Genomic DNA, 26,319 nt, shown 5'->3' with positions numbered 1-26,319 from the left:
TGTGGGAACTTAAGAAAATGGAAAGTCAAAGGTTCAAAGGGACACGGCACATATTATTGAAGTTTTCGAGTAAAAGGCCAAAGTTTGGGTTGAAGAGGAGTACTGTGAGCCAGCTACTGAGCTTTAGGTTGGAGGAGGAAGACCAGGAGGCTAGCATTTTGAGTTACAGAGTGGATGAAGTGAACCTCTATGTAGGAGGGGATACTGCCTGAACTACCAGTTTTCTGTATCAAGAAATATACCACAGCTCTTATTTTTTATTTTACCAAAATTTGTTTTGAGGTCTTCGTTTAAAAAGATATATGCATTCCATTATCTCCTTATCTTAAGAATGACCACTTTTAAATGACTTTAAGGCTTTTGGGGGGGGATTTTATGAATTTTCAGGGGCTCTAGGATTGAAAGTGTTATCAGAAACCTTAGATTATTTCTGACCATTTAAAAAATCCCTTTTCTGATTTGTCAGCAGGGTTTTTCCCCTCATCACAGTTCACATAGAGGACAGAAGAAGAAATAGCTACAACTCTTGGTTATCAAAGATTAGGACTGTTTATACAAGTGTAGGATACTAAATATCAATATTTCCCGTTCTGGTATCTGGCATACAATGCTAAACTTTGGAGCCCAGTACTCTTTGGGATGGGAAAGTAGGATAAGAGGTATCTGACAACTTTTAGGACAGATTTAACACTCAGGCAGCGGAAGTAAGAGGCTATAGAGATGCCCAGTCATTTGTGGTGAATCTACCAGCTCAGACATGGAGGTAACAATAAAAATAGCTTCTGTGCTGTACAAAGGCTTGCAGAGTGATTGACACATATTACCAAACTTGAGCCTTTAAATCTGTGAGGTAGGAAGTGTAGGCCCTCCTGAGACCATTTTGGTTCTGACCCTCAGGACCTCTTGAGTTGTGGTAAGCTGTTTACCAATGTATTAAAATCATTCTAGACTGACCTGGGCTTCCTTATTTAAGTTTAGCAAACATGCATTAAAGGGCCTGTTGTGTACAAGATATTGGTGTGCAGAGATGAACTGAGGCCACTTTCTTACCTCCAATAACCATACTATGGGAGATCAATGCTATGAACAAGCACAGGAGAGGATTATTTTTCAGCAGGCCCCAGAGTTGGAACCTGAAAGAGGGGAGGGATTCTGGCAGGCAGAACTGGCCTGGGAGCCACAGGAAGTCCTGCTAGACTAGTGTGTGGCTGAACCATCCAAACATTGCTCTGGGGGGATGATACACATGCATTTATGAAGAGACAGACAAGCACTCAGTGATGATAGATCTTAGATGAATTGAGAATTAGTGGGCTTGAGACTGGCCATTTTTGGCCAGAGCTCTGTCCTCTTGGAGGGAGATTTTCTCCTGATCTATCTGACCATGTGCATTCAGCACTGATGATTCAGGTAGCATGCTAGTCCAATTTGTAGGTGACAGAAAGCTTGACAAATAGCTCAGGGGCCTATTTGGATAAGTGTAGAACTGTACGTGTAATTATTTTTAAAAGGCTTCAGAAATGCAGGATGAGACATGGTGAGACAACAGTTCAAAGAGTTCTAATACATGGCAAGTTCATGGCTCCACCATGTGATATGACAGCCAGAAACCCCACCCCCCACCCCCCCCCATTCAATCCTAGATGTATTGTGAGGGCTGTGGTGTCCAGAACAAGAGAAGTAGCCTTTTTACTCCACACTGCCCTAGTCTGTCCACCTCTGGAATCCTCAATGCTCTTCCAGCCCAGCCTGGCCTGCAGCCAGAAGAGTGTCACAAGGATGGTTAATCATCTGAGGGTTGGTCAGGGAAGCTAGAGAGGGTGTGAGAACAGTTGTCATGGATCAGTCATGGAAAGGTTTGGTATGCATGGAAAGGTTAGTTACTAAAGGGACCCTGGACTTGTTCTGCTTGGCCCCAGGAGACAGCAGGAAGAACAGTGAGGGGTAGTGGCAGAAAGTCCTGTTCAGGCCAGATAATTAGAGCTTTCCTAGACTAGAATAGGCTGGGAGGTGATGGGCAGCCGTTGTTGGAGGTCTTCAGAGGCTGAATCTTTGTTTGGGAGGCATGCTTTAGAATAGCCTCTCCCTGTTACAGGTTGGATTAGTTGGCATCTGCAGCCCCTGCCAGCTTTGAGGGGTAGCAGAGACAAAAGCAGAGGAGAGGATGGAAATTAGGTCACAGTCACTAGTAGTGTGCTGAGAATGTAGAATATGTGAAGAAGAGTCCTTGGTTTGAGATGAAGTCAAAAGAGCCTGATTGTGGAAAATAGCACACCTTGAAAGAGTTGTGAACAAATTTGAGTAGAGGGATATCCTGATGAGAGCAGAGCACTAGGAAATTTGCACAGTTCACATTCCAGAAATTAGTGTAGGAAGGAGCTAGTCTGGAGTTGGCTTTAAGCCCCAGGTCCTAGAAGGTCCAGTCTTTATCTGAGCTTTGTTTTGACAAGAAATGAGCTACTACTGGATGTGTTGGGTACTGCTGGAGGTCAAGGGAGATGCAAGACAGTCCCCCAGATTTTAGATCTAGGTGAGAGTAGTTGTATACAAATTGAGTATAAAGTACATCCAGATGTGATAAATGCTAGATGGAAGAAGCTATCCAGAATGCGTACACAGTAAATCAGTATGCCTTCTGTGCTGCCAGAGGGGTGACTGCCCATACTCCCCAACCACATAAAACTTACTGCAAGCTCACAAAGTGGCCCAGTACAGGAACAGCAAGGATTCCCCCTCATCTCAGGAGAGCCACTGCTGTAGGAGCCAAACAAGACCACAAAGAAAATTGTACTGTGTCTTGGATGTGTTGCACCCAACTTATATTTCTTTCCAGTAAGAGATGTAAGCACTTCAAGCTAGGAAGAGAGGGGGGGAAAAGGCCAAACAATTCAGTTATAACTTTTTTATTGTTGCTTCAATACGGAAAACAATAAATGTTCATTCATTTTTTAAAAAGAGGGATATCTCAAAATTGAAAGGAACCTCAGGCTACCTATTGCAACACATCTGAGCAAAACTACTCTGTAACATTTAACACGTCCTTATCAAGTCTTTGCTTGAAGACCTTCGTTGGACGATGATTTGGTGAAGCCTGTGGACCTCTTCCCAGAATAATATTGGGGGTGGGGAGGTTGTGTTAATGAGTTGTGTTTGGTTGGTCATTGTGTTCATCTGAATTCCCAAATTTTTAAAGTTGTTTTAATCAGCCAAGACCTCATCTGGGTCCAAGCCACCCTCTCCCCACCTCCCCTCCAAAAAACCCAATATGAGAAAAATATAACCTATTACAAGCATGTATATAGTCAATCAAAACAAATTTCCATATTGACCATATCTTGGAAATATTTTTCATATTCTGTATTCCAAGTCCTTAACCTCTATCAGGAATGTATTTCATCATTGGTCCTCTGGAATCCTCATTGGCTTTATACTGAAAAGTATTCTCTCTCTTTTATATGCTATACTTTGTTTACTTTATGAATATTTTTATAGAGCCTCAATCATCTGCTCTCTTAATTCCCCCGTTCCTTTCTTCTCTCTTTTTCACTTTTGAGTGAAATATGTTTTCTGTATCCAGCTTTGTGTATGACTTCATAGTCTTCCTTTTTTTGGACCAGCTCAGATGAAAGTGAGAGTCAGGAGTTGGCTTCCTCCTAGTTATGTAGATGTCTACTTGTGCACCCTGAATATATAAGATAATTTTCCCTAACCTTTTCCCTTCCCCACCCCTCAGTGTATTCCTCTTCACCTCTCTGTTTTCTCCTGCTGATATCATTAAGATCCAACAAAACCATTCCCAAATCTTTTCTAATTGGACTACCTCTATGAACCCTAATGGCAATATAAATGTGGTAAGGTAGTTCCATCTGTCTATATCTGAGTGGGAGCAGTTTATCCTTTAGTTCTTTATTATTAATTTATGTTACCTGTTTGTTTCTCTTTACTCTTGTGTTTGAATTTCAAAGATTGTCCCAAGCTCTGGTCTTCAGGAATCCTTGGGAGTTCTTGTTTTGTTAAATATCCTTTTTTTCCTCTGGCATTATACTTAGTTGTGCTAGATAAGTTATTCTTGGCTGTAAGCCTAGATTCTTTGTCTCCTGGAATATCATTCCAAGCTCTTTATTCCTTTATCATAGTGACTTCTAAATTATATGCAATTCAGACTATGACTCCTTGGCATTTGGATTTTTTTCTTTCTGGAAATTGATAGTATTTTTTCTTTGACCTAACAGCTCTGGGTTTTGGTTATAATATAATATTTGTGGGAGTTTTCATATAGTGGTGGTTTTGGTGACTTCATGTTTCCACTTTACCCTCTGGTTCTACGAGATTTGAGCAATTTCAAGATTTCTTAAAACAAAATGTTTAGGCTCTGTTTTTGATCATGGGCTTCAAAGAATCCATTGTTCTTAATTTTTTCTCCTTAATATGTATGAATATCAACTATTTTTACATTTTCTTCTATTTCTCAGCCTTTTGGCTTTGTTCTAATGTTTCTTGTTGCCTCACGGAGTCACTGGCTTCTTTTTGGTTCATTCACATTTTCAGAGAATTTGTTACTTGAGGAAGGTTTTGTCTCTTGTGCCAACTGTTGACCTTTCCAGTTCTTTCTAATATGGCTCATTTCTTTTCCAGTTTTTTCCTCAAGTCTGTCCCCCCATTCCATTTATTTAAAAAAAAAAGTTTTACTCTTCCTTGTTTTCTATTTGCATTTTTGCCTGTGCTGTGTTTTTGTCCGGAGCTTGGCTTGTGGATGTTTTGGGGGTCATTCTCTTCCACATTTGGGTCTTGACTATCCCCACCACCATTAGCTCAGAGCTCCTTGCTTGTTTAGGCTACTTTCCAACTCTGGACTTGATGTTAGGGCTATTCCCTGCAGCACTTGTAGAGAGAATATTTGGGCTGCCTCCTGTTCCTGCTAAGGTATTGAGTGTTGTACTTTTGGAGGATCTTGGGGGGGCATGCTGATGTTTAGTGCTCCCAAAGTGGCCTGATCCAGGGCAAAGTCTGTGTGCTGTCTCCTACTGAACTCTTTGTGCTCCTGGCCTGAGTTTGGGTCTGGGCATAAATCAACTGCTGCTGCTGACCTTTTTCTCCATTGGTCAGTCAACTGAAAACCTCCATCATGTCAAAGCAGCAATGGACTCCCCTTTGGTCTGGGATTCCCACCCTGTTTGTTCCTCTACAGATTGGGTTAAACTTTGGAAGAAAGATCCTGCTTTGCTTCTGGGATCTAAGCCATGCCTGCCTGCCACAACTGTTGCTACTGCCAGCTTCTGAACTTTCTCCTTCCTTCAGACACAGCCCAGGGCCTTTCTGTCTGGGAATATCAACCCTATGTGCAGGCCCTCTCAGTGCACCTCCAGTCTTCAAGCTAGGACCATCAATGGGCAGCAAGCTGCCAATTGGCCACTGGTCCTTATTGTGATATCTGAGGACTCCGCCTGCCCTCAGCAGAGCCTCTTCTTGGATGAGAAAGTGATCTCCATAGTGGGTTTCTGTCCTATCTCCAGCCCTCCTTGTCTGTTCTTTATGCTGAGCTGGCCTGGACAAAAACCTCACTCCTGCTTTTTTTGGATTTCCATCAGGATTCTGTCCAGCTCATTTTCTAGATCTTATCAGAGAAGCTGCTGCACTGCTTCCTATCATTTTACTATCTTGACTCTGCCTCCCTAGAATGGTGGTTTTAAAACACAGAGGAAACCAATTATGTTGAAATATAAAGTTAACACCAAAAAATTAAAAAAGGGGGGGGGAGGACCTGTCCTCAGGCTGAGAACTCCTCCTCTGATCCTTGGGGAAATTGTCCAACTTCCACTCATTGCTCCTTGTTCCATCCTCTGAACAAGTCTCAGCTCTCTTCCATAAAAACAGAAACTTACTTCGTAAGGGAATTTTCTTGATGAGCCAAAAACAAATTCTTGGCTGTAAAGCTCAATTTTTGTCTAATTCCCTTCTTCCACAATTCTGACTGGGAAGGACCCAAATCAGCTATCCTCTGTAGGATTTCAGTTATAATGAATCATGAAGAAGGTATTAAAAATGTATTCAAAAGCTTTAATACCTAATACAGCCACCATGTTTCAGCTGCTTTTGCTCTTCATCTCTTAGCCCTCTTCTCCTACTGGTGTGTTCTTCCCATAATCTTCATTTTTGAGGAAGTCCCCAGACTAGCCATCTTTTGTTCCCCATACTAAACCATCCTCAACCCCCTCTTGTGTTTCCTCTTCCTCTTAGAATATAAGCTTACTGGGAGCTGCTAGGTGGCATAGTGGCCTGGAGATGGGAGGTCCTAGGTTCAAATCCAGTCTTAGACACTTCCTAGCTGTGTGATCCTGGGTAAGTCACTTGGCCCCCATTGCCTAGCCCTTACCATTCTTCTGCCTTGGAACCAATACACTTGATTCCAAGATGGAAGGTCAGAGTTAAAATATATATATATATATAAGCTTACTAAGAATAGGAACTAGCTATTTGGCTGGTATTTGTATCTCTAGCTTTTAGTACAATCTGGCATTAGTAAACCATTGATGAATAACTTTAATCCTCAAAGAATGTGATATCTCTGCCTTTCTATTTGATTTGTTTATAATAATGCTACTTGAACCTAATTCGTGGTTTTAATTGTACATTATCACAGATTTAGTATTTGAAAATGCCTTAAGACTTCCTAAGTACCTGGGATTAAAACAAATCAAGTCAATTCAATTAATATATAATTCCTTCTTTGCTCTTGAAACAAATATGTATCTTATCCCCTATTTATTCAGCTAGATCTACAATCTCCTTGATTTGGGATACAGCTAAATGGCACAGTGGATAGAGTAGTTAGCCTGGAATCAAGAAGATCTGAATTCAGAGCTGGCCTCAGACACTAGTTGTGTCTGTAACCCTAAGCCTAGTCACTTGACTTTGTTTGCCTTGATTTTCTCAACTATAAAATGGAGTTAATAATAGCATCTACTTTGTGGGGTTATTGTGAGGATGAAATGAGATAATATTTCTTAAAAGTGCTTGGCATACTTCCTGACACATATATTAGATGCTCTATAGTTTTGTCATAAGTTGGTCACAGGGGATCTATCTTAAGATAGATCCTCTTAAAGACAACCTCTTAGAGACATTGTTCACTCTCTGTTGCTGCCAGGACACCACTCAGAGCACTGCCTGCCTGCCTGCCATCTCTTGTCACATGATCAGACCATCTACTGTCATCAGGTGGTTCTTTGATGGCATCTTCTTTGCCTGTCAGATTTTGCAGGCTGTTCATAGCTTCTGAGCACCTCTCTTTGTCCTCTGTTTAATAGTCGTTTTTAACTCTTTGGAGACTGTCTTATGTGACACCAAATAACCCCAAGTAGTATGGTGGCATTAAAGAAACAATATTCCTTAGGCACATTGGAGTCGTTAAAGGAACTTGATTTAGACTTTGGATCAGTTATAAACCTCTTCCAAGTGTTACATGGGAATCACTTTAAAAGACTGATATATATTAATTTAAGGTCGCCAAGGAATTCAGCTATGTAATTCCTAAATGAAAACTCAAGTCAGCAGTAAATCTTTTATGGAGTTTAATTACAATAGGAGTAAGAAAGGAATTAGAGATAGAGAGAGAGAAAAAAGGAGAGAAGGGAATAGGGCTTAAATACCCCTTCTGTTTAGGCTGGGCCAAAAGGCCCAAGCCCTTAGATAGCTGGGGCAAAGAAAAGAGATCAGTCCCTATTACTCACGTGACCAAAATGGAGAAACAGTCTCAGAGGCCCCCACCTTCAGCTTCCTTCAGAGCAAGCTTCTCAGAGCACACCGCAACCACTCCGGCCAACTCCTCAACCCCCTCCCCGAGTCTTCAGACCCCCCTGATCTTTAAGGAAACCATCCAAGTTGCCTCCCCTCAGTTCTCACATCTACCAATCACTGTCCATCAATTTCCCTGTGCCAATGGAGGCTCTAGCTTAACCCAGGACCGCCCAGAGGCTTTGCACATGTCTGTTGAAGGTCATATTTTCAAATAATTAAATCTTTGATCCTTTGCTACAGCCCTTTCTAAATCCTGTTAACCTGAGTAGGGTAGAGATTGGAATAATTAAATTTTGATCTAGGCTGCAGCCCTTACTCAATCCTGTTAGGACTGAATAGGGTGGAGATTGATTCCAAGTATCTCCATTGTATCAATTCTAAAATCAATCATGACTCAAAGAAATTCCTGTTCTATGCTTAAGCATAGGTCAAAGTCCTTTCCATTGTTCAGCAAAAGGTTTCTGTCCTAAAGTAATCTTAAGAAGGTAGGAGAAGGAACCTCCCATGCCAATGGGGTTCACATTCCAATAGTCAAGACCTACTATCAATAGGAAATTTTTCAAGTATGAAATTTCCCAATGGTGAAATTTCCAACATTTATAAGTCTAAGAAATTTTGAGGTTTACACAAGGCTTAATTTAACTAACACAATGTCATCAGCAAATAGTAGCATCTGGAGGACCTTCGATCTGGACTGCCCTGCACGTCCTCCGTGTCCTTGCGCAGCCTTTGACCAATGGTGCACATCTCTCTTTTGCTGATTGGCGCCATTGAGTAGAGTTGTCTTCTGTCCTGATTTTGATTTATGAATAGGAGAGCTGTTTTGTAATAGGTTGCTCCGCCTTATGCAGAATGACAAGCTTGCTGTTCCTATTCCTCCCTCAATGAGGCATTAGGATTTTGGATGGGTTGATAGTTGGTTTCTTAGCCCTTTTAAGATTATTAAGAAGATCCAGGATTTTTTTTCCCCCAATGACTTTCATGCCCTCCCCTTCCAAAGCACATCAGCTCTTGTCATTGCTCCTGAAAAACCTCTGTTAGTCTACTGTCCTATAATTCTTCACGGTATATCCCTCCCTGGCCATCATTCCCCATTATGTGTTACCCGGCCATGTTAGAATAGATGCTCCTTGAAGGCAGAACTGTTTTGTCTTTTTGTCCCCATCACTTAGCACAGTACTAGACACACAATTATTATTTGATATAAATACTTTTTCCTTCATTCATCTCCTTCAGATACCTTGAATATCGACCTCTTAGGCCTGGCTCTCCATGGTCTAGTTCATCTGCTTTTCTCTTTGTTCTCTCTAGGAACATTTCTTCTTTTTTCTATGACCATATCCATGGCTGTGGCCTGAGAGAGTTCAGATGAAGTGGTTCCATGGTCCTTTAATGCTTTGTTTAGCTGGCCCCTTGGGAAACTTTCTTGAAACTTTTTATTCTCCATTGGGTCCATCATTGTCCATCCTGTTTTGGGAGAGTTCACAAGTTTATACCTCCCCCAAAAATGTTGCCTTTCTCCTCTACTTCCTCTGTCTGGCAAGTATATCAAAGTATTAGGGGTTTTTTTCAGGCTTGTTTAGCAAATATTTTGGGGTGGTTAAACTTACATGAAACAGCTATCATTCCAGGTATATAGGACTGGAGGGAGGTCCTGGCTTCAAATCTGGATTCTGATGCTTCCTAACTTGGTAACCCTGATACTTGGTATCAATTCTAAGACAGAAAGGAGTCTTAAAAGGAAGAAAAGAAACTACTGTTATTCCTGGTATCTGCTGCTTGACTGGATCAAGAATGAGCTGCTTTAATTTTAATTGTAAGGTTTCTCTTCTTTCTCTTTATTCTTCCTCCTCCTCCTCCTGAGAGTTCACATATATAGAGCACTTTAAGGTTTGCTGAGCATTTATGTTATTTTCGCAACCACCCTGTTAGGTAATTGTTCTTAGCTCCATTTTATAGACTAGGGAAAGATGTCTAGTAGAAGATAAGGGACTTATCCCAGGTCACACAGCTAGTAAAAATCTGAGATAAGATTTGAACTCACATCTTCCTGTCTCCAGGACTGTCCATCACTGAATCCTCTGTGCCCCCAGCTGCCTGCTGAATAACTACAAGTACCAGACATAGTACGTACTTGACTGAGACAATGTTGGTAGAGAACGACGTATTTTTGGCTTAGTAGATAGTTTTCCGAGGCACCAACACCACAGAGGCCAGAAGCAGGAAAAGATTTGGTCTCAAGTAGACACTTAGAAAAAATAAGTTCCCAGCCCAGTCTCTTCCTTCAGAGGGCGGAATGAAGGGGGCCAGCCTTGGTAACTGGTTTTATCACACCTTTTGCTTCTTGCCTCAAGTTATCGGTCCAGTTAGAAAAGGGCTATCTTTAGATGGTATAAATTATTTTGTGAAAGATGGATTATTCTGATTCATCAGCTGCCCAGAAGCTTCAGAGCTTCCTAAAAATTGTGTTTATTCCAAACATTCCAGAAACCATTGTCCCACCACACCCCCAGTTTTCCACTAGTCACTTTAGTCCTTCCTGTGTTTCCCCATTATCTTTTGTGCCTAGAGCAGTATCCACGAACTTCAGAATGGGTGCTAGATCCTGTAATAGGGCCCAATGCTGCCTGTCCTTTGAGTGTTCCCTCCCTCTCCCTATCAGTCTCCTGTCTTGTGACCACTGCAGTGGATCTAACTGCTGATCCATGTCAGGGTCTGGGCTCACCGGTCACCTGCTGGGCATTTCAGGCACAACACTTACCAAAAAGCTCATTATCTTCTCTCTCCTTCCCCCTTCCAGACTTCCTGCTTTCTATGGAAGTCAGCATTCTACTGTCTCCCAGGCTCCCTTATTCCACAGGGCCTGGCCACCACGCTAGCTCAGACTCTTGTTATCACTCAGCTCAATTATTGCACTAGCCTCTTCCGTGGCTTCTCTGGCTCAGTCCTTCCCCACTCCAATTCATCTTCCACACTGCTTTCAGAGCAATTTTTGGCAGGTTGATATCTGATCGGGACACTCCCCAGCATCGTCAACTCCAATAGCTTTATTTCTAGGATCAAATAGAAACTCCCTGTTTAGCTTTTAAGGCTTATTTTTGCAACCTGACCCCAACCTCCCTTTCCAGACTCATTGGACAGTCTTGCACTCTGTGATTTACAGTGGCCGCTTCTCTCTGTGGGCCATCCTACCTCATAGAACCCATCCCACCTTTACCACCATCTTTGTTATCAAGTTTTTGCTGATGCCTGCCAACTGCTAGAACCCTTCCTCCCAAACTCCTTTGTGTATATTTATATTTCATTATGTACTTATGGCCTCCTCCATTCAAATTAGATTCTTTGTTAGTAAAGATTGTTTCATAATTTGTATTTTGTACCATAGTGCCTGGCACAGAGTAGGCATTTAATAAATGTTTGTTGACTAATTGACTTAATGGGTTTCTGGTAAGGACACTAGATTATTATGTAGGTAAAAGAAAGTGATTAAAGCAGTGGTTTGTTTGGATGAAAGAAAAAGAAATGCCTTGTTTCTCAAATCCATAAGGAGGGAAGTCAAGAACCATTATCTCATTGATTAATTGTCAAAGAATGAAGGAGAAAACAAAACTGTCAGTCACATGAAAAAGAGCTTTAAATCACTTATTGGAGAAAGCAAACAACTCCAAGGTACCACCTCACACACTTATATGAGATTAGCTAACACCGAAGAAAAGGGAAATGACAACTTCTGGAGGCAGTGTGAGAAAATAGGAACATACTAGTGCCCTGTTAGTGGATTGTAAACTGGTCCAGCCATTCTGGAAAACAATATGGAACTATTCCCAAAGCTCTATAAAACTGCATGCCCTTGGGCCCAGCAATGCCATTGCTAGTATGTACTACTCTACTGCTTTGAATACTACTACTCAGAGAGATCCCAAAAGGGGGAAAGGCCCCACGTGTACAAAATATGTATAGCAGGTCTTTTTGTAGTAGCAAAAATTGGAAATTTATAAACCTTAAAATTTCTTAGACTTATAAATGTTGGAAATTTCACCATTGGGAAATTTCATACTTGGAAAATTTCTTACTGATAGTGTATTGGAATGTGAACCCCATTGGCATGGGAGGTTCCTCCTCCTCCCTTCTTAAGATTACTTTAGGACAGAAACCTTTTGCTGAACAATGGAAAGGGCTTTGACCTATGCTTAAGCACAGAACAGGAATTTCTTTGAGTCATGATTGATTTTAGAATTGATACAATAGAGATACTTGGAATGACAGAATCAGGTCTTGGAAAATACAATTTCCACCCCACTCAGTCCTAACAGGATTTAGGAAGGGCTGCAGCATAGATCAAAATTTAATTATTTGAGAATATGACCTCCAACAGACATGTGCAAAGCCCAGACCTCTGGGCGGTCCTGGGTTAAGCTAGAGCCACCATTGGCACAGGGAAAATGATGGACCGTGATTGGTAGATGTGAGAACTGAGGGGAGGGAACTTGGATGGTTTCCTTAAAGAGAGAGGGGTCTGAGGACTGGGGGGTTGGAGAGTTTTGGCGCTGAGTGGTTGGAGAGGTGCTCTGAGAAGCTTGCTCTGAAGGAAGCTGAAGGTGGGGGCCTCTGAGACTGTTTTTTCTCCATTTTGGTCACGTGAGTAATAGGGACTGATCTCTTTTCTTTGCCCCAGTTATCTAAGTGTTTGGGCCTTTTGGCCCAGCCTAAAGAGAAGGGGTATTTAAGCCCTATTCCCTTCTCTCCCCTTTCTCTCTCCCTCTCTCCCTCTCTCTCTCTCTCTCTCTCTCTCTAATTCCTTTCTTCCTCCTGTTTGTAATTAAACTCTATAAAAGGCTGAAGGCTGACTTGAGTTTTCATTTAGGAATTACATAGCTGAATTCCTTGGCGACCTTAAATTAATATATATATCAGTCTTTTAAAAGTGATTTCCTTGTCACAAATTGAAGGGATGCCCATCAAGAAGGGAAGGACTGGACAGGTTGTAGTAACGGAGTGTGAGGGAATACTATTTGGCCATAAGTAATGATAAGGGGGAGGGTTTGAGAAAAACGGGAACCCCTTATGAACCAATGCAGAGTGAAGTGAGTATATCCTCAGTGAATAGGGAAGAAACAGGAGGGAGAATTTAGAAGTCACGTTATTTTTTAAAGGTCCAAGAAGTATTTGATATTTCACATTTATAATCACAGACTAATAGTTTAGTGAAAATTATCCCATTTTCTGAGCTTGCAGAAGCAGTCTCAGAGAAGTTAAAAGTTAAATGACTTTTTCTGGATCACACAGAGCCCTAGTAAGCATTGTGTCTAGAATTCCGGGTTGGTTCTTCTGAATCTAGGATCTGTGATATTTCTGCCAAACTATACTATAGCCTTCATTCATTCCAGAATCTACGGGGAAATAATATCTTAGTAGCCCTTTCTTATAATCCAAATGGTAATAAATTAAAATTCTCATTACAGATAACTGAACTTCACTGAAGATGTCTAAGGTAAGAGATCACTCTTCATATATACATCATGGTTTAAGGGGGAAAAGAATATTCAAATAAATTCCTAGTTTTCCCTTCATGCATAGGCTTATATATATATGTATGTATATATATATATATGCAATGTTACTTTTTATATTTGCCTAATTGGCACAAGAAAAGAGCTACGGTTGCCAGCTTGAATGGGTGGTTTTTCTTTTTGCTTTCAGGGGAGGTTTAGTGATGGATTTTTGTTTCCATATATTCTGGTAGGACTATTGCAGCCCCTTCAGATCACTAGTGTTAGTGAAATCATAAAGTAATTTAATTTCATGACAAGATTCCTAGTTCCTCTTTTTTTTTTTTTGATGAATTAGTTTAGATTAGCCATGCAGATTTGTCCAGAGCCATGAACCCATAGTCTGAAATAAAATTATACCTAATCTGAAAGAAATTATGGCTTAAGAAAGAATGATTTTTAAAAATTATTTTACTGTATTTACTTATAATTTAATGTTACCGGTTCTCATTGTCATTTGCATCAAAGTAATTAGCCCCCGGGTCTTGATACGTGAATTTTTTTTCTTGATGCCAAGGATATTAAGACATTAATAACACACATGAGGTTTTTAAAAACTGAACCATAAGTTCTCTTCCACAAAATGACTAATAATTCTGAAAGAATGGTTTACATAATTGTACATGTAAAATCTGTGTCAGATTACTTGCCCTTTTGAGGGGAGGGAGAGAATTTTGCTCAGAAAAAAAATTTTAGGGAGTGGTACGGAAGATTAAGATTTTGTTTTTACATGTAGTTGAGAAAAAATACATTTTAAAAAACTGAACCATAAGAAATATGTAGAAGAGAAAATATTTCTGAATTTTTTGGTTAATTTTGCTTTCCATGAAAACATACCATCTTTGAAAAATAATACTTGGAATTGGATCCAAGAGGATGAATTAGAGTGGGGAGAGACATGAGGCAGGAAAAAACTAGTAGGAGACTAAAGCAAAAAATCTAAGTGAGGCAGTGAGGGTAGTAGCTGTGAGTTGAAAGAAAAGATATAGCTAAGAGATGTGATGAAGGTGTGACTGTGCTTTATTCACATGCTTTGATCGGGAAGTGTCAGGGATAATGCTGGGGTTTCAGGCCACAGTGACTAGAAGGATTGGGGGGGGACCCCTCAACATGTAATGAACAAGAAGACTCGAGTCAAAAAGTAAAAGTTGGGAAGAAGCTTAAGTCTTTGGAATGCACACATTTCCTAATCATTGGAACGGGCCAGTCTGAACTTGTGATGATTTTTAATTGTTCCTCTTTATCACTTGCTTTGGGGAGTTTTGGCCAAGAGACTTTGAAAAAAGGATGATTTAATTAACATGTTGGCAGTCAGTAAGAAGCCGACAATCATTTATTTAAGGGCTTTTTGTGCACATCAAAGTGGTTTTATTGGGGAGAGGGGGCATCTGTAAAGTGAATTCACCAGAAATGAGTTCTAGGTCTTCAGCCATTCAAAAAGACCAGATAACTCTGTCAAGAGCCTACTTCTTTTACACTTCTAACTATAAATTGGCCATAGTTTTCTCTTTTCAGACCTCTTTTCCATGAAACCTTGGATTGTGGGAATGTTAAGGTTTGGTTTAGTTTGGGCGGGGGAGAGGGGGGTTCCAGTTTAGTTTTTTAAGTTAATTTAAGTTAGTTTTTTAAGATAATTAAGCGAGATGTTGAATAAAATCCCATAGCCAGTTTATAGCATATATGGAGAGCAGACCCTCCTGAGACTCACAGGCCCAGGCAGCACATGGGAGAAAATCTTTGGGGAACAGGTTCTGTACCTTAATAGAACTGCTGGGACAGGCAGGTGATGTAGTTGATAGAGGACCAGGCCTAGAGATGGAAGGGCCTGTATTCAAATTTGGCCTCAGACTCTTCCTAGCTGGGTGACCCTGGTGGGCAAGTCACTTAACCCCCCCATTGCCTAGTGCTTACTACTCTTCTGCCCTGGAATGGATATTTAATATCAAATCTAAAGCAGAAGGTAAAGGTTTTTTAAAAATAGAAAAAACCCTAACTTTCTTAGGGAAAAGAAATAGGAGGGATTATGGACACGACCCCTAGGCTTATTAGAAGAGCTTCATTCCTAGGAATCTGAAGCTGTTAAATTTGGAGGGGACTTGTTTAGGGAAAATTGGACTCAAAGCTTCAGTGACCCAAGAAATCGCCATCTAAAAGTTGTTTCTAATAATTGATGGCATGTTTTAGATTTTCCTATGACCCGTTGGGAAGGATGACCAACAGGCTACATAATGAAATAAAAAATAGGAAGGCAATAATGGGGGCAGATTTTAATTTGCTGTAATGAAATACTTGGAACAGTGTGTATTTCCCAAAGGTAGATTGGTCGGCCTGCCGAAGAAGAGCTTCTGGTATGGCTTGGATGTCATTTGTCATGACCAGAAGCAAGGAGTTGGAGTTGAGAAAAGCTGGATTCCTTCCCAGGACATATGAATAGTTGTCACTTAACTAGCAAGGCCTGTAACCTCCCTTGCTTATGTTTCATCTGGGAAATGGGGACAGTGCTGGGAAAAGTCACTCCGAATTGTTGTATGGGCTGAAAAGATCCTTGGCCTCATCCAGTCCAATTCCCCACACCTTGTTAAAGATGTGGAAACTGGGGCCCAGGGTAGTTTACCCAAGGATCCACCGCCAAAAAGATCTTGAGGTGCTCTGACTCTCAATCCCGTACTCCTCCCTTGCCCTTGGCACTAAACAGAAGACATTTTACCCCCAAAGAATGATTTGAAATCTTGCTTCTGTTTCTGTTCACTAAAGACATCACTATAAAACCTTTAAACCTTTGTCTCGTGTGTGTGTGTGTGTGTGTGTGTGTGTGTGTGTGTGTGTGTGTGTGTGTGTCCATTGTGCTGACTTTGCTAAATAGTTAACAAGTTAAGTTTGTTTGTTTTTTTTTAAATAGCAGAGTTTAAAAAGAAAAAAAATTTAATTTAGGTCTGCCACTTTTGTGCATGTTATAGTTTTGGTGCCACAGTTCATTAAGACTAAATCTAAGGTCACTAATGATATTCTGGGTTTCGTTTCAGCAGCAGCCTGCTCAGTTCACAAATCCAGAAACTCCTGGCTATGTTGGATTTGCAAATCTTCCGAATCAAGTCCACCGAAAGTCCGTGAAAAAGGGTTTTGAGTTCACTCTGATGGTGGTTGGTAAGAAATCCCTTTGAGCCCTCTTCCGACCTGTAATTTAGTGAATTAAATTTGGAGTTATGTGCCTGAGCCTCATTCTCTTCCAGAATTGTTGGAGAATCCAAAATGGAAATCCTCCATCTTGGGGAGGAAGAAAACAATTAATGTGGGGCTCCTGGTTTGGTTTGGTTTGGTTTTGGAGAAGGGTGGAGGGAGGAGACTAGACTTAGTGTTATGGGCATTATCTTTTTTAAGTCAGTTGGACTTCAGCAAGAATAAATTGGGCTGAGTTTTGAGTCCTGAAATCAAGGATCATATCAGACCTGTTGTCTCATCTGTTGTTGAGCTTGGCCTGATGTTACCACAGCCCTTGAATCTTGTTCTTCTGTTCTTTCTCTTCTCTCTTCACCTCCTCCAAGAATTCTAAATAATAGTCTAATAATTCTTGATGGAGGGATTTTGGAGCGTGTTGAGAGTGACTGATCAGAGCTGGGATGTTCATCTTTGAAGAACAGTCTCAGACCAGATTCAGCACTCTTGCTTCAGAAGGCAAAGCTGCATAGATTTTTCCATTTTAGTAGAGTGAGTTAACGATAGTCCTGGAGAAGCCGAAGGATATTGATTTAGCATCAGATGTTTGCTGTCTCTGGGACCCTGAACAGGGTCTTTTCACCAGAGCCTCCCTTGCAGGCTTGTTCTGAAGACCAGTTTCAAGCACTTTGTAGCCCTTAAAGCTCTAGACACACATCAGAGAGATAAAGGCAGCTGGCCTGGCAGCCAGCAGGGCACAGCCAAGAAAAGACACCACTTGGAAGACCATGCCCCGACCTATGGGTACCGGTCACATTCACACTAGAAGTTAGGCCGTGACAGCTTGAGAAGCCCTTTGCCACAGAGGCTAGAACCAGGCCCAGAGATTCTCAAGATCCGTCAGGGGGAAGCCTACTCAGAAGAATTCTGGTGAGCCTAGGACCAAAGATTCAGAAAGGAACAAGGAGGAGAGCAGGGGAGTTATCCCTGCACTGTAGTGGCCCAATAAAGGCAAATGTAGGAGGGTCTAGACCAGATTCTCTCCGATTCCCCAGGTGAAGTCGTCCCTATTGGTGCCTTTATGTGCTCTCAATAAACTCAGTGATGAAATATTGTGAAGATACTTAATGTTAGCAATCACTTGTGATAGAACTGGCTTATTGCTAACATGACCCTGTAAAGAATTGTAGGTGAGGAGGCAGCTAGGTGACTAAATGGATGGTGAGCCAGGCTCAGTGACAAGAGGTCCTGGGTTCCAATCTGGCCTCATACTTCCTGGCTGGGTGGCCCTGGGCAAGTCACTTAACCCCATTGCCTGGCCCTTAACTGCCCTTCTGCCTTGGAACCAGCACACAGCATTGATTCTAAGATGGAAGGGAAGTGTTTTGTTTTGTTTTGTTTTTTTCAAGAGTACTGAGCTCTTTCAGTGTTCTGGCCTTGGGAGCCCCTCCTGGCCAGCTATAGGGGAGTCACAGTGCCCATGTGCCCTGAAGGAAAAAAAGGCAAGAAGGGAAATGATGAAACAAGAGTAGAGGAGACAACCGCCTACACCCTCGTGCCAACACTTCGGTGCCTTCTGCCTGGCACCGAATGGAAAGTTTCTCCTTGGGAGCCGTGACTACCCCAGTTGAGGCCACCTTGGGTCAGTGGTAGCAGTCTGTAGATGGGAGACAGCGCTGTTCTGGGAGTCCGGAATGACTTGCATCCTGGCAGTGCCCCTCTGAGTCTGAGGAGGAGTTCACCTGCCAGGGGGTGGGCCAGAGGCCCTCAAACTTCCTTTCTGTGGCCCTTTGAACTGTGCTTCGCAACTCCCAAGAGTGGAAAGAGAAGGTGCGGGGACGGGTCTGGTCACACTGACCTCGCAGGGCTCTTCTTGTCACGTTCTGGGCACCGTTGTTCCCAGGTGTCTCTGTAATAGCAGTGGGTCCTTCCTAAGATGCAGGAGAGGCAGGTTTGCAGACAAATAGGAAAGGGGTACAGAGGAGGGAGAAACTGGTGTGACTGATCAAACACGATTCTAGAGATGGCTGGGGGTGGGCTGAAGGCCCCAGTCAGTGGGCTTGCAACTACAAGGTCTTGGCTAGAGGGGAGTGAAGAGCCAGGAAACAGTCCTAAAGCTTGGTCTCAGGGCCCCCTGGGGGCGGGGGTCACTGAGACTTGGGGACCTACCCACAGCACGGGCCATGTGCTGCTGACAAAAGAGAGCTGGAATGAGAATGGGGACCCATCAGCCGGGGCTGGCTGGGCTGTTTGTGGCATGTGGCTGTGAGGGGCTGTGACTGTAGCATAAAGAACAGTCACCAGGCCACGGGAGGGATTGGTAGAAACTCCTAGAGGCCTGGACAAGATGGTGCAAAGGGAAGAAGCCAGCCCCAGGAGAGCAGAGTGACAGCTCTGATATTTTTTTCCCATCAGTTATCGAATGGGGGAGGAGGAGTCCTGGCTTACAGAATTTTGGTGAAAGGCACTGGAAAACTCTGCTGTATTGAATGCGGATGGCATTTTCCTGGGCTTCACTGATGTTTTCTTGGAAACGCTACCTTCAGATGAACGTTTCTACACTGGAAAGAACTAAAGGCTGCTATTCGGAGCGTTACTAAGAGATGTGAAATCTTGAGTGTTGCTCTTTGTTTTCTAGGGGAGTCCGGCTTGGGAAAGTCTACGCTGATCAATAGCCTCTTCTTGACTGATCTGTACCCCGAAAGGGTCATTCCGGGGGCAGCAGGTAACAGCACCGGCCCTCTGGGAGAGGTCGTTCCACTTGTGTGATGGCACGTCCGCAAGGCTTTTCCCTTGTTTTGTCTAAGGTGCCGCGTTACCCACGTCTGACTTAATTTGAAGTCCAATAACAAGGCGCCCCAGTAACTTACTTGGGCAGCTGCCAGAGGGAGGCTTGTCTATCTCTTTGTATTTTAAAATCATTTCCTACCCTGTGAACTGGAAGGACTTTTGGCTGTGTAGCCAGAGGGCCTGTGTTCATAATAGTTCTGCAGTTTACTACTTTGTAGGTAGGTGGTAGTGCAGTGGATAGAGCCCTGGGTCCGGAGACAGAAAGGTCCTGTGTTCAAGTCCCGCATCAAATACCAACTACCTTTGTGACCTTTAGGCAAGCGATTTAACGGCCATCTGCCTCCGTGTCCTCTTCTATAAAATAGGGGTTATAATAGCACCCACCTCCCAAAATTGTGAGAATCTAGTGTGCCAGGCACTGAATAAATGCTTATTCCTCTTCTCTTGCCTTTTCCCTCGGTGACCTTGTTATTGTTTACAAAATGAGGCCGCCCTCTGAGCCACTACAAAGGTGGATCAGCCCTGGTTCTTGCCCCTTCACTGACTCAAGTAGGGTGTCTTCCTTCGACAGCTGGGCTGACGCCTCTTGGGCCAGGTGCCCGGGTGCTTCGGGGGGTGTTTGGGGGGGCACTGGTCAGCACCAGACTGACTTCTGGGAGTGCTGACTTATTTTAAGCCGTGTGTTCTTTTCTAGAGAAAATAGAAAGGACTGTGCAGATTGAGGCCTCCACGGTGGAGATCGAGGAGAGAGGGGTCAAGCTCCGTCTCACAGTTGTAGACACGCCGGGCTACGGGGATGCGATTAACTGCCGAGACTGGTACGTAGCTCCCTGGGGCCGTGCCAGGGTCTGCCGTTCCCTTTTACCGAATCCGTGTCTACATCACTTTTATCCATTCTCTTTAAGGAGCAGTTGCCAGCTTTGGTGACAGCCCAAAATGCTGGGGTGGTTTTAAAGGGTTACTGAATTGGAACTGATGGTCAAGGCACATTCAGCAAAGTGGGCGTTTGTGTCAAGTGGTCTTCCAGCAGACGGACCATCCTTTCTGGGAATGTCAGAGACACAAGCCAAGAGCCCGACGGCCAGCTCAGGGCCTGTGGGCCACAGGTGGCCCGAACCACATGAAAATGTCCCCGGGGATGTTGGGCAAAATGTAGATCTGCAGCCCTCCCCCCAGTGAAGCCACATCTAACATTTCGGCCAGTGTGCCGTCTCTGTGGAATAGGGACCTCGTGTCTATTCGAGTTGGACACACAGCCCACCCCCTGCTGTGTCCCCTGTGACCAGAGGAAGGCAGGTAGAAGCCCAGGGCAGTGCCGGGCGCAGGACCTCAGCACCTCCAGGGTGGCTCGAGGCCTGTCCAGACAGGAGAGCCGGGCTCACAGCAGAAGCGAATCCAAGGTTGATGTTGGTTTTCTGGGTGTCCTGCGGAAACCTGGAATCCTAGATCAGAAAGGTGGGAAGTGCTCCTCCCTGGACCTTCTTGCCTTCAGAAATCGGTCGTCCAGTTGTGCAAAGTGCTGGGCAGTTGGAGGAGCCATGGGTGCCCTAGAGTAGCCCACGAAGCAGGCAAAGAACGCAGGCCTGATCCCTTTTCCTCTGGGAAGGTTTCCTCGTTTGCTTCATTTTACTTGATGCTCTTTACGCGTTCTAATCGGTCCGGTTGGGTTTCCAAAGAACGCCTAGTGTCCTGCATGAACCTCAAAGAGACATTTCCTCTTGGCTGAGGAACAGTGGGAGCCGGGCATTGCCCGTGGGGAAAGGCTCTTGATGTCTGGGTGCGCCTTTCCCTTCTTAGCCTCCCAACAAGAGCTCCGTTTTCAGTCCACAAAAGCCCGCTTTTTATGAAGGGAAAGATGGTGCGTAGGCCAGCTCAGAATGCCACGAGTAGATTTTGACAGGTTTTTCTGAAGGGGAGGGGCTTGGGGGGCCGGCTCCGACTCAAGGCCGTGTGTTTTTAGTTTTAAGACCATCATCTCCTACATCGACGAGCAGTTCGAACGGTATCTGCACGATGAAAGCGGCTTGAACCGGAGACACATCATAGACAACCGGGTGCACTGCTGCTTCTACTTCATTTCACCTTTTGGACACGGGTAGGTGGGCGCTCCTCCGTGGTCAAAGGGACCGTGGATCGGGGGTCCAGGGCTGCTCCAAGCTCCTCTGAGGCCTTCTCTCCGGAGAATGTCGTTAAATCTGAAGGGGGGGGGGGTCTCATAACTAACAGGAGTGCCCCTTGTGCTTCTCCTAGGCTCAAACCGTTAGATGTTGAGTTTATGAAAGCAATCCACAATAAAGTGAATATCGTGCCCGTCATCGCAAAAGCTGATACTCTCACCCTGAAGGAGCGGGAGCGATTGAAGAAGAGGGTAAGTCCAGCATTCGCATCCAGACCCAGTGGAAAATGCAGTCGCTATGGTGTTCCTAGAACCAGACTTTGGGACCTTCTCCTGCTTTTACCAGGCCACCCCAAAAAAGGCATAGGCTGTAAGGCAAGGCAGCTAAAGAATAGGCTGGGGCTTCTTCGTGCTGCTCAGAGACACTAAGGAGCCTGGGAGCCTCTTGGGGCGGTGGTGAGTAAAGGCCAAAGAGAACCAGCCGCCCTCTCGCCCGGCAAACCAGAAATGGGGGGAGGGGGGAGGACCCCAGAGGAAGACGTCCAGCCTAGGGAAGGTACGAAGCAGGGACGGGAGGGGTTTCACGGATTGTTCAGATGGAGACCCATGTCAGAGCACTTGAGAGAAGGAAGTCAAGATTGCCTGCCTTTTCAGAATGAGGGAGACGTGCAGTCTGGAAAGGCTGCTCTATTCGGTGACTTTCTGCCTTGGCAAATTTCTAACAGCGGAACAGATGGGGATTTTGGGGGTGCCTGTGGCTGCCCTCATCCTTTTCTAAACCGCATGAAACCAACCTGGCTTCCTTCTTTTGAATGGGTCAGCCTGGGGCATGAGGGGAGTGATTTGGATAAGGTATCGTGACTCTAGCAGAGACCCCTCCAGAGGCTGCCCAAGAGGCCTGGAAACGACTTTCTTTGTGCAGGGGGCCTGGTCAGTGTGTCCATCCTCAGCCGCTCTGTCCTTCCTCTTTAGATGTGGAAGAAAGTGTCGGAGGCATCTTCCTTGTGTTTGAAGGCGGCCTGAGTTCAGAGCTTGCCTCAGACGGTTTCTCTATGGGGACGTTTAGGCAGTCAATTCATCTCCTTCAGCCTCACTTTCTTCATCTGTAAAATGGGGTGACCATGGCACCTACCTCCTGGCATTGCTGGGGACCAATGGGTGTAGTCCTTTCGATGTTGGCTGAGCTGTGGCACAGCCGGGCCGGTGGGGGGCCTCCCTGCAGGCCAGAATAACGACTGGAAAAGCCACCAATGAGCATTAGCTGGCTCGTATTTTTCCTGGGGTGGTGGAACATTTCCCTGTTCCACTTGAGTCTGGTTGGGAGCTCTTCTGGCCCAGGGGTGCCTGCCCTCCAGGGGCCAGGCCGAGTGCAGGAAAGGCGTGGAATTAGGAAAGGAAGGCGTAGGGCGAGGGAGGGCGATTGGAACCCCCTGAGAGAGCAGCCGCTTCGGTGGCTCAGGCCAGGAGCGTGTGGAGGCTGCGGGACCCGGGAGAAGGGGCGGGCGGGAGGACGTGTGGGCAGGAGGCGCAGAGGGGGTGACGGAGACGCCACTGGAGGAAGAGATGGGGGCGGCCCCCAGCTGGGAGGGAGAAGGCGGGGGCGCTGCCGAGGGCTGCCCTTCACGAGCACCGAGGACGGGCCTGATCAGGCCGGAGAGAGCCATTGAAGCCGAGGGACAGGTGGGACCCTGGCCAGGAAAGACCACGACGGCAGCGGGGGCGCGGGCCAGGCACAGGGGTGGCACTAAGGAGGCTGACCCCCTCTGAGCACGGCTTAGAAGGCAGCGGTATGGACCGGGGGAGGCAGACTGACTTAGCTGGGCCGCCTCCGTTTATTAACATGCCCCCATCGCTGGACCCAAAGGCCCTGCAGCACTGCCTGGCCACACAAGCCACAATGGGCTTCTTGGTTAACACAGAATCCCGTCGTAGCTTCTGCTCCTTTGATTTTGGGGTCCTCCTACATGGCTTCGGGGTTCCCTTTTTCTTGCCATTGCCGCTTGACACTGGCTCCTGTAGACCAGAACAAGAAAAGGGATGGGGGGGATATCAGGGACATGCAGGTAGGCCCCTTCCTGTGTGCAGGCAGTGAGAAAGAGAGGAAGGGGACAGCTGGGGCTCTGTGGATGGAGAGCCAGGCCTAGAGATGGGAGGTCCTGGGTTCAGATCTGGCCTCTGATACAGCCTGGTTCTGTGGCCCTGGGCAGTTCCCTTGACTCTAGTCCCTAGCCCTTTCTGCTCTTCTGCCTCGGAACCAGTCCTCAGTGTTCGTTCTGAGCTCCCCGAGCACAGCCACCACAGGGATCTCCCAGAGGGCGGAAACTCCTCTTTGGCATTTCAGGCCTCTCGCAGCTGGCCTCCCTTCACGGCTGCTCCGTAGTATCTCAGCGGCGCGGCCTGCCCTGGGCGCCCACGCACGGCGTGCCGGGGCCGGTGGGAGCCGTCTCCGACCGCCCTCTCACCCGCCTCCTCGTCGTCCCTGCAGGTCCTGGATGAAATCGAAGAGCACGGCATCAAGATTTATCATTTGCCCGATGCCGAGTCCGACGAGGACGAGGACTTCAAAGAACAGACCAGACTTCTGAAGGTAGAGTGGCCGGGGGAGCCCTTCGGGATCCGGGCTTGTGGGAGGAGCGAGCCGGCACCGAGATTTCTTCTGGTCAGACCTTGCTAACAACAGACCGGTTAGAGCCGTGCTCGCAGCACTGAGCGTGGGCGCTCGCTTTGTGGCCGGTCCTCATCGGGCCTGCTTCTTCCCAGGCCAGTATTCCGTTTTCAGTGGTGGGATCCAATCAGCTGATTGAAGCCAAAGGCAAGAAGGTTCGAGGCCGGCTTTACCCTTGGGGAGTCGTGGAGGTGGAGAATCCAGAACATAATGACTTTCTCAAGCTGAGAACGATGCTGATGTAAGCCATCCTGAGGACGTGCGGTAGTGGGGGGGGGGGGGGGTCGTAGGAGGACGAGGCCGTTTCCGGCTAGTCCCAAATGCTGGCCCACATCCCACTGGCCTGTCCCAACAGGCAGGGAGCTCTGTCCTTGGAATGGCCTGTTGGGGCTTGGAGGGCAGTGTGGCGGGGTCCTCGGCGGCAGATGGGGGCGTTCTTCGTCCCTAGCAGCATTGGTCATGGGGGGAGCACCCCAGAAGGGAAGCCGGGGTGACGGATGGAGGGAAAGAGTGGCGTGGGGGGAGGCTCTTTGTCGGTTCACCCTGCACCGCCTCCTCTCTTCCAGCACTCACATGCAGGATCTCCAGGAGGTGACCCAGGATCTTCACTACGAGAACTTCCGCTCAGAAAGACTCAAGAGAGGCGGCAGGTTGTCATCCGTGCTCCCCTTATTCCTCTGGCCTGTGTCCGTCCCGTCCTCTCCCTCTGTCTCATCGTCATCTAGCCTCCCTGCGGCACATTCTGTTGGCTGATCCTTGAGGTCACCTGTCTTTTCAAGACCTCCATCAGTATTATGTATCTCACGTTAGTCATTTTTAGCAAACTAATATCTGCTCAGCCCAAATGCCAAATACACGGAGCTTAAAATTGGTAGGGGGGGGGGGGGGGGGGGTGCAGTGGATAGATGGACTGAGAGCCAGACTCAAATGTGGCCTCAGACACTTCCCAGCTGTGTGACCCTGGGCAAGTCATTTAACCCCCATTGCCTAGCCCTTACCTCTCTTCAGTCTTGGAACCAATACATAGTATTGATTTTAAGAAGGAAAGGAGGAAGGATTTAAAAACAAACCGACCAATGTGCAGCAGCACCAGAGTTTGTGCCTTTATGAGAAAGAACACAAGACAGATTAGTGCAGCTTTGTGAGGGAGCTCCTGACTAACATGGTTACTGATGAGAGCTGTGAAAGGGCACTGAGGGCCCCTGAAGAGAATACTGGAGCCTGAATCCTACTCTGAAAAGCAAGGTCAGGACGTAGCCAAGCAAACCTGTTTTAACCTTTAATGCCCAGAAGATGGCTGTTGTTGCTCATCTTTTTACTTGCCTGAAACCACTTAGATTTTCCCCTGGTCCTTTTTGAAGAAGGACCTTTAATTGTGAGGAAGTTTTGGAAAATAATGCCAGAACTACTAAAGAGGAGGGCATTTGTGGGTTTGCAACATCTCTCAGAATGTAATAGGAGGGTGGTGGGTGCGAGGAGCTTCACAGAGTCTGTGGACTTCATGTAGCCCTTTGGTAGTATCACCCCTTTGGCCCTGCAGAGGAAGGCCTCCAGGGAGCGTAAGGAAGATGGAGATTTCCATTTCGTGTTTGTTGTCTTTTTCTATTTTCATCATTTAACTTTCCCTTTTTGTTCATCTCTTGGTCTGGGGGGAAATAGGTTTTAAGTATTCTGTAGACTAAAAATACAGTTTACTCAGACATCCCAAGGGAGATATATTCAGGCTCATAGTGAGACGACCTGCCATCGCCAGTAGGGCAAATGGAAGGCCCATGTGTTACCAGATTTTCATTGACTGCTTTCTCTCCTTAGAAAAGTGGAAAACGAGGAAGTGAATCGAGACCAAATCTTGCTGGAAAAGGAAGCAGAAGTAAGACAAGTCATGTTTGTGTGTCTGTCTTTGGGTCTCTGGCAGTCCTCATTATCTCCCAGAGATGCTTTGGATAGGATTTTGTATTCCTTTATATTGTTGTTTCACGTGGATGTCACAAGATCTTTCTTGCTTTTTGTTGGCAAATGTTTTCTATCTTAGGATGACAGTATGGACCGCGTTGGTCCAGTCTTTTGAAATTACCAACAAAGGAGCATGTGTAAACCAGCGTGGTTTACAGCACCAAGGCATCCGTGTTCTTCCCCCCCCAGTTCCTTGTTTTATGTGAGATGAAGGGAAACAGACAATTACACTCCCAAATTATACATTGTATTGTCCAGCTTGTTTGGGAGGGACAACATTGGAATGGATCATTTTT

General features: G+C 45.4%; 1 protein-coding gene across 6 annotated transcripts in view; it reads left to right on the top strand.

Annotated features, from left to right (window-relative positions):
• The window catches only part of SEPTIN2 (septin 2), a 32,843-nt gene that overhangs the window by 1,695 nt on the left and 4,829 nt on the right, over positions 1–26,319 (top strand). For 3 of the 6 annotated variants that reach the window (XM_007502415.3, XM_007502413.2, XM_007502414.3), the window contains exons 2-11: positions 13,260–13,288; positions 16,373–16,490; positions 19,138–19,224; positions 19,984–20,107; positions 21,250–21,384; positions 21,540–21,657; positions 23,891–23,992; positions 24,166–24,311; positions 24,637–24,720; positions 25,883–25,940. In XM_007502415.3, coding sequence (XP_007502477.1) covers positions 13,280–13,288; positions 16,373–16,490; positions 19,138–19,224; positions 19,984–20,107; positions 21,250–21,384; positions 21,540–21,657; positions 23,891–23,992; positions 24,166–24,311; positions 24,637–24,720; positions 25,883–25,940 — 981 coding nt within the window. In that variant the 5' untranslated portion in view covers positions 13,260–13,279. Of the gene's footprint in view, positions 1–13,259; positions 13,289–16,369; positions 16,491–19,137; positions 19,225–19,983; positions 20,108–21,249; positions 21,385–21,539; positions 21,658–23,890; positions 23,993–24,165; positions 24,312–24,636; positions 24,721–25,882; positions 25,941–26,319 lie in introns of all 6 variants that reach the window. The other 3 variants (XM_007502412.3, XM_007502411.2, XM_001374377.5) reach the window with 1 other exon arrangement.

The sequence above is a fragment of the Monodelphis domestica genome, chromosome 8, assembly GCF_027887165.1.
Source record: "Monodelphis domestica isolate mMonDom1 chromosome 8, mMonDom1.pri, whole genome shotgun sequence".
Taxonomy (NCBI): Eukaryota; Metazoa; Chordata; class Mammalia; order Didelphimorphia; family Didelphidae; genus Monodelphis; species Monodelphis domestica.
The sequence above is the reverse complement of the archived record's forward strand: the minus strand, read 5'-3'. Positions and strand labels throughout refer to the sequence as shown.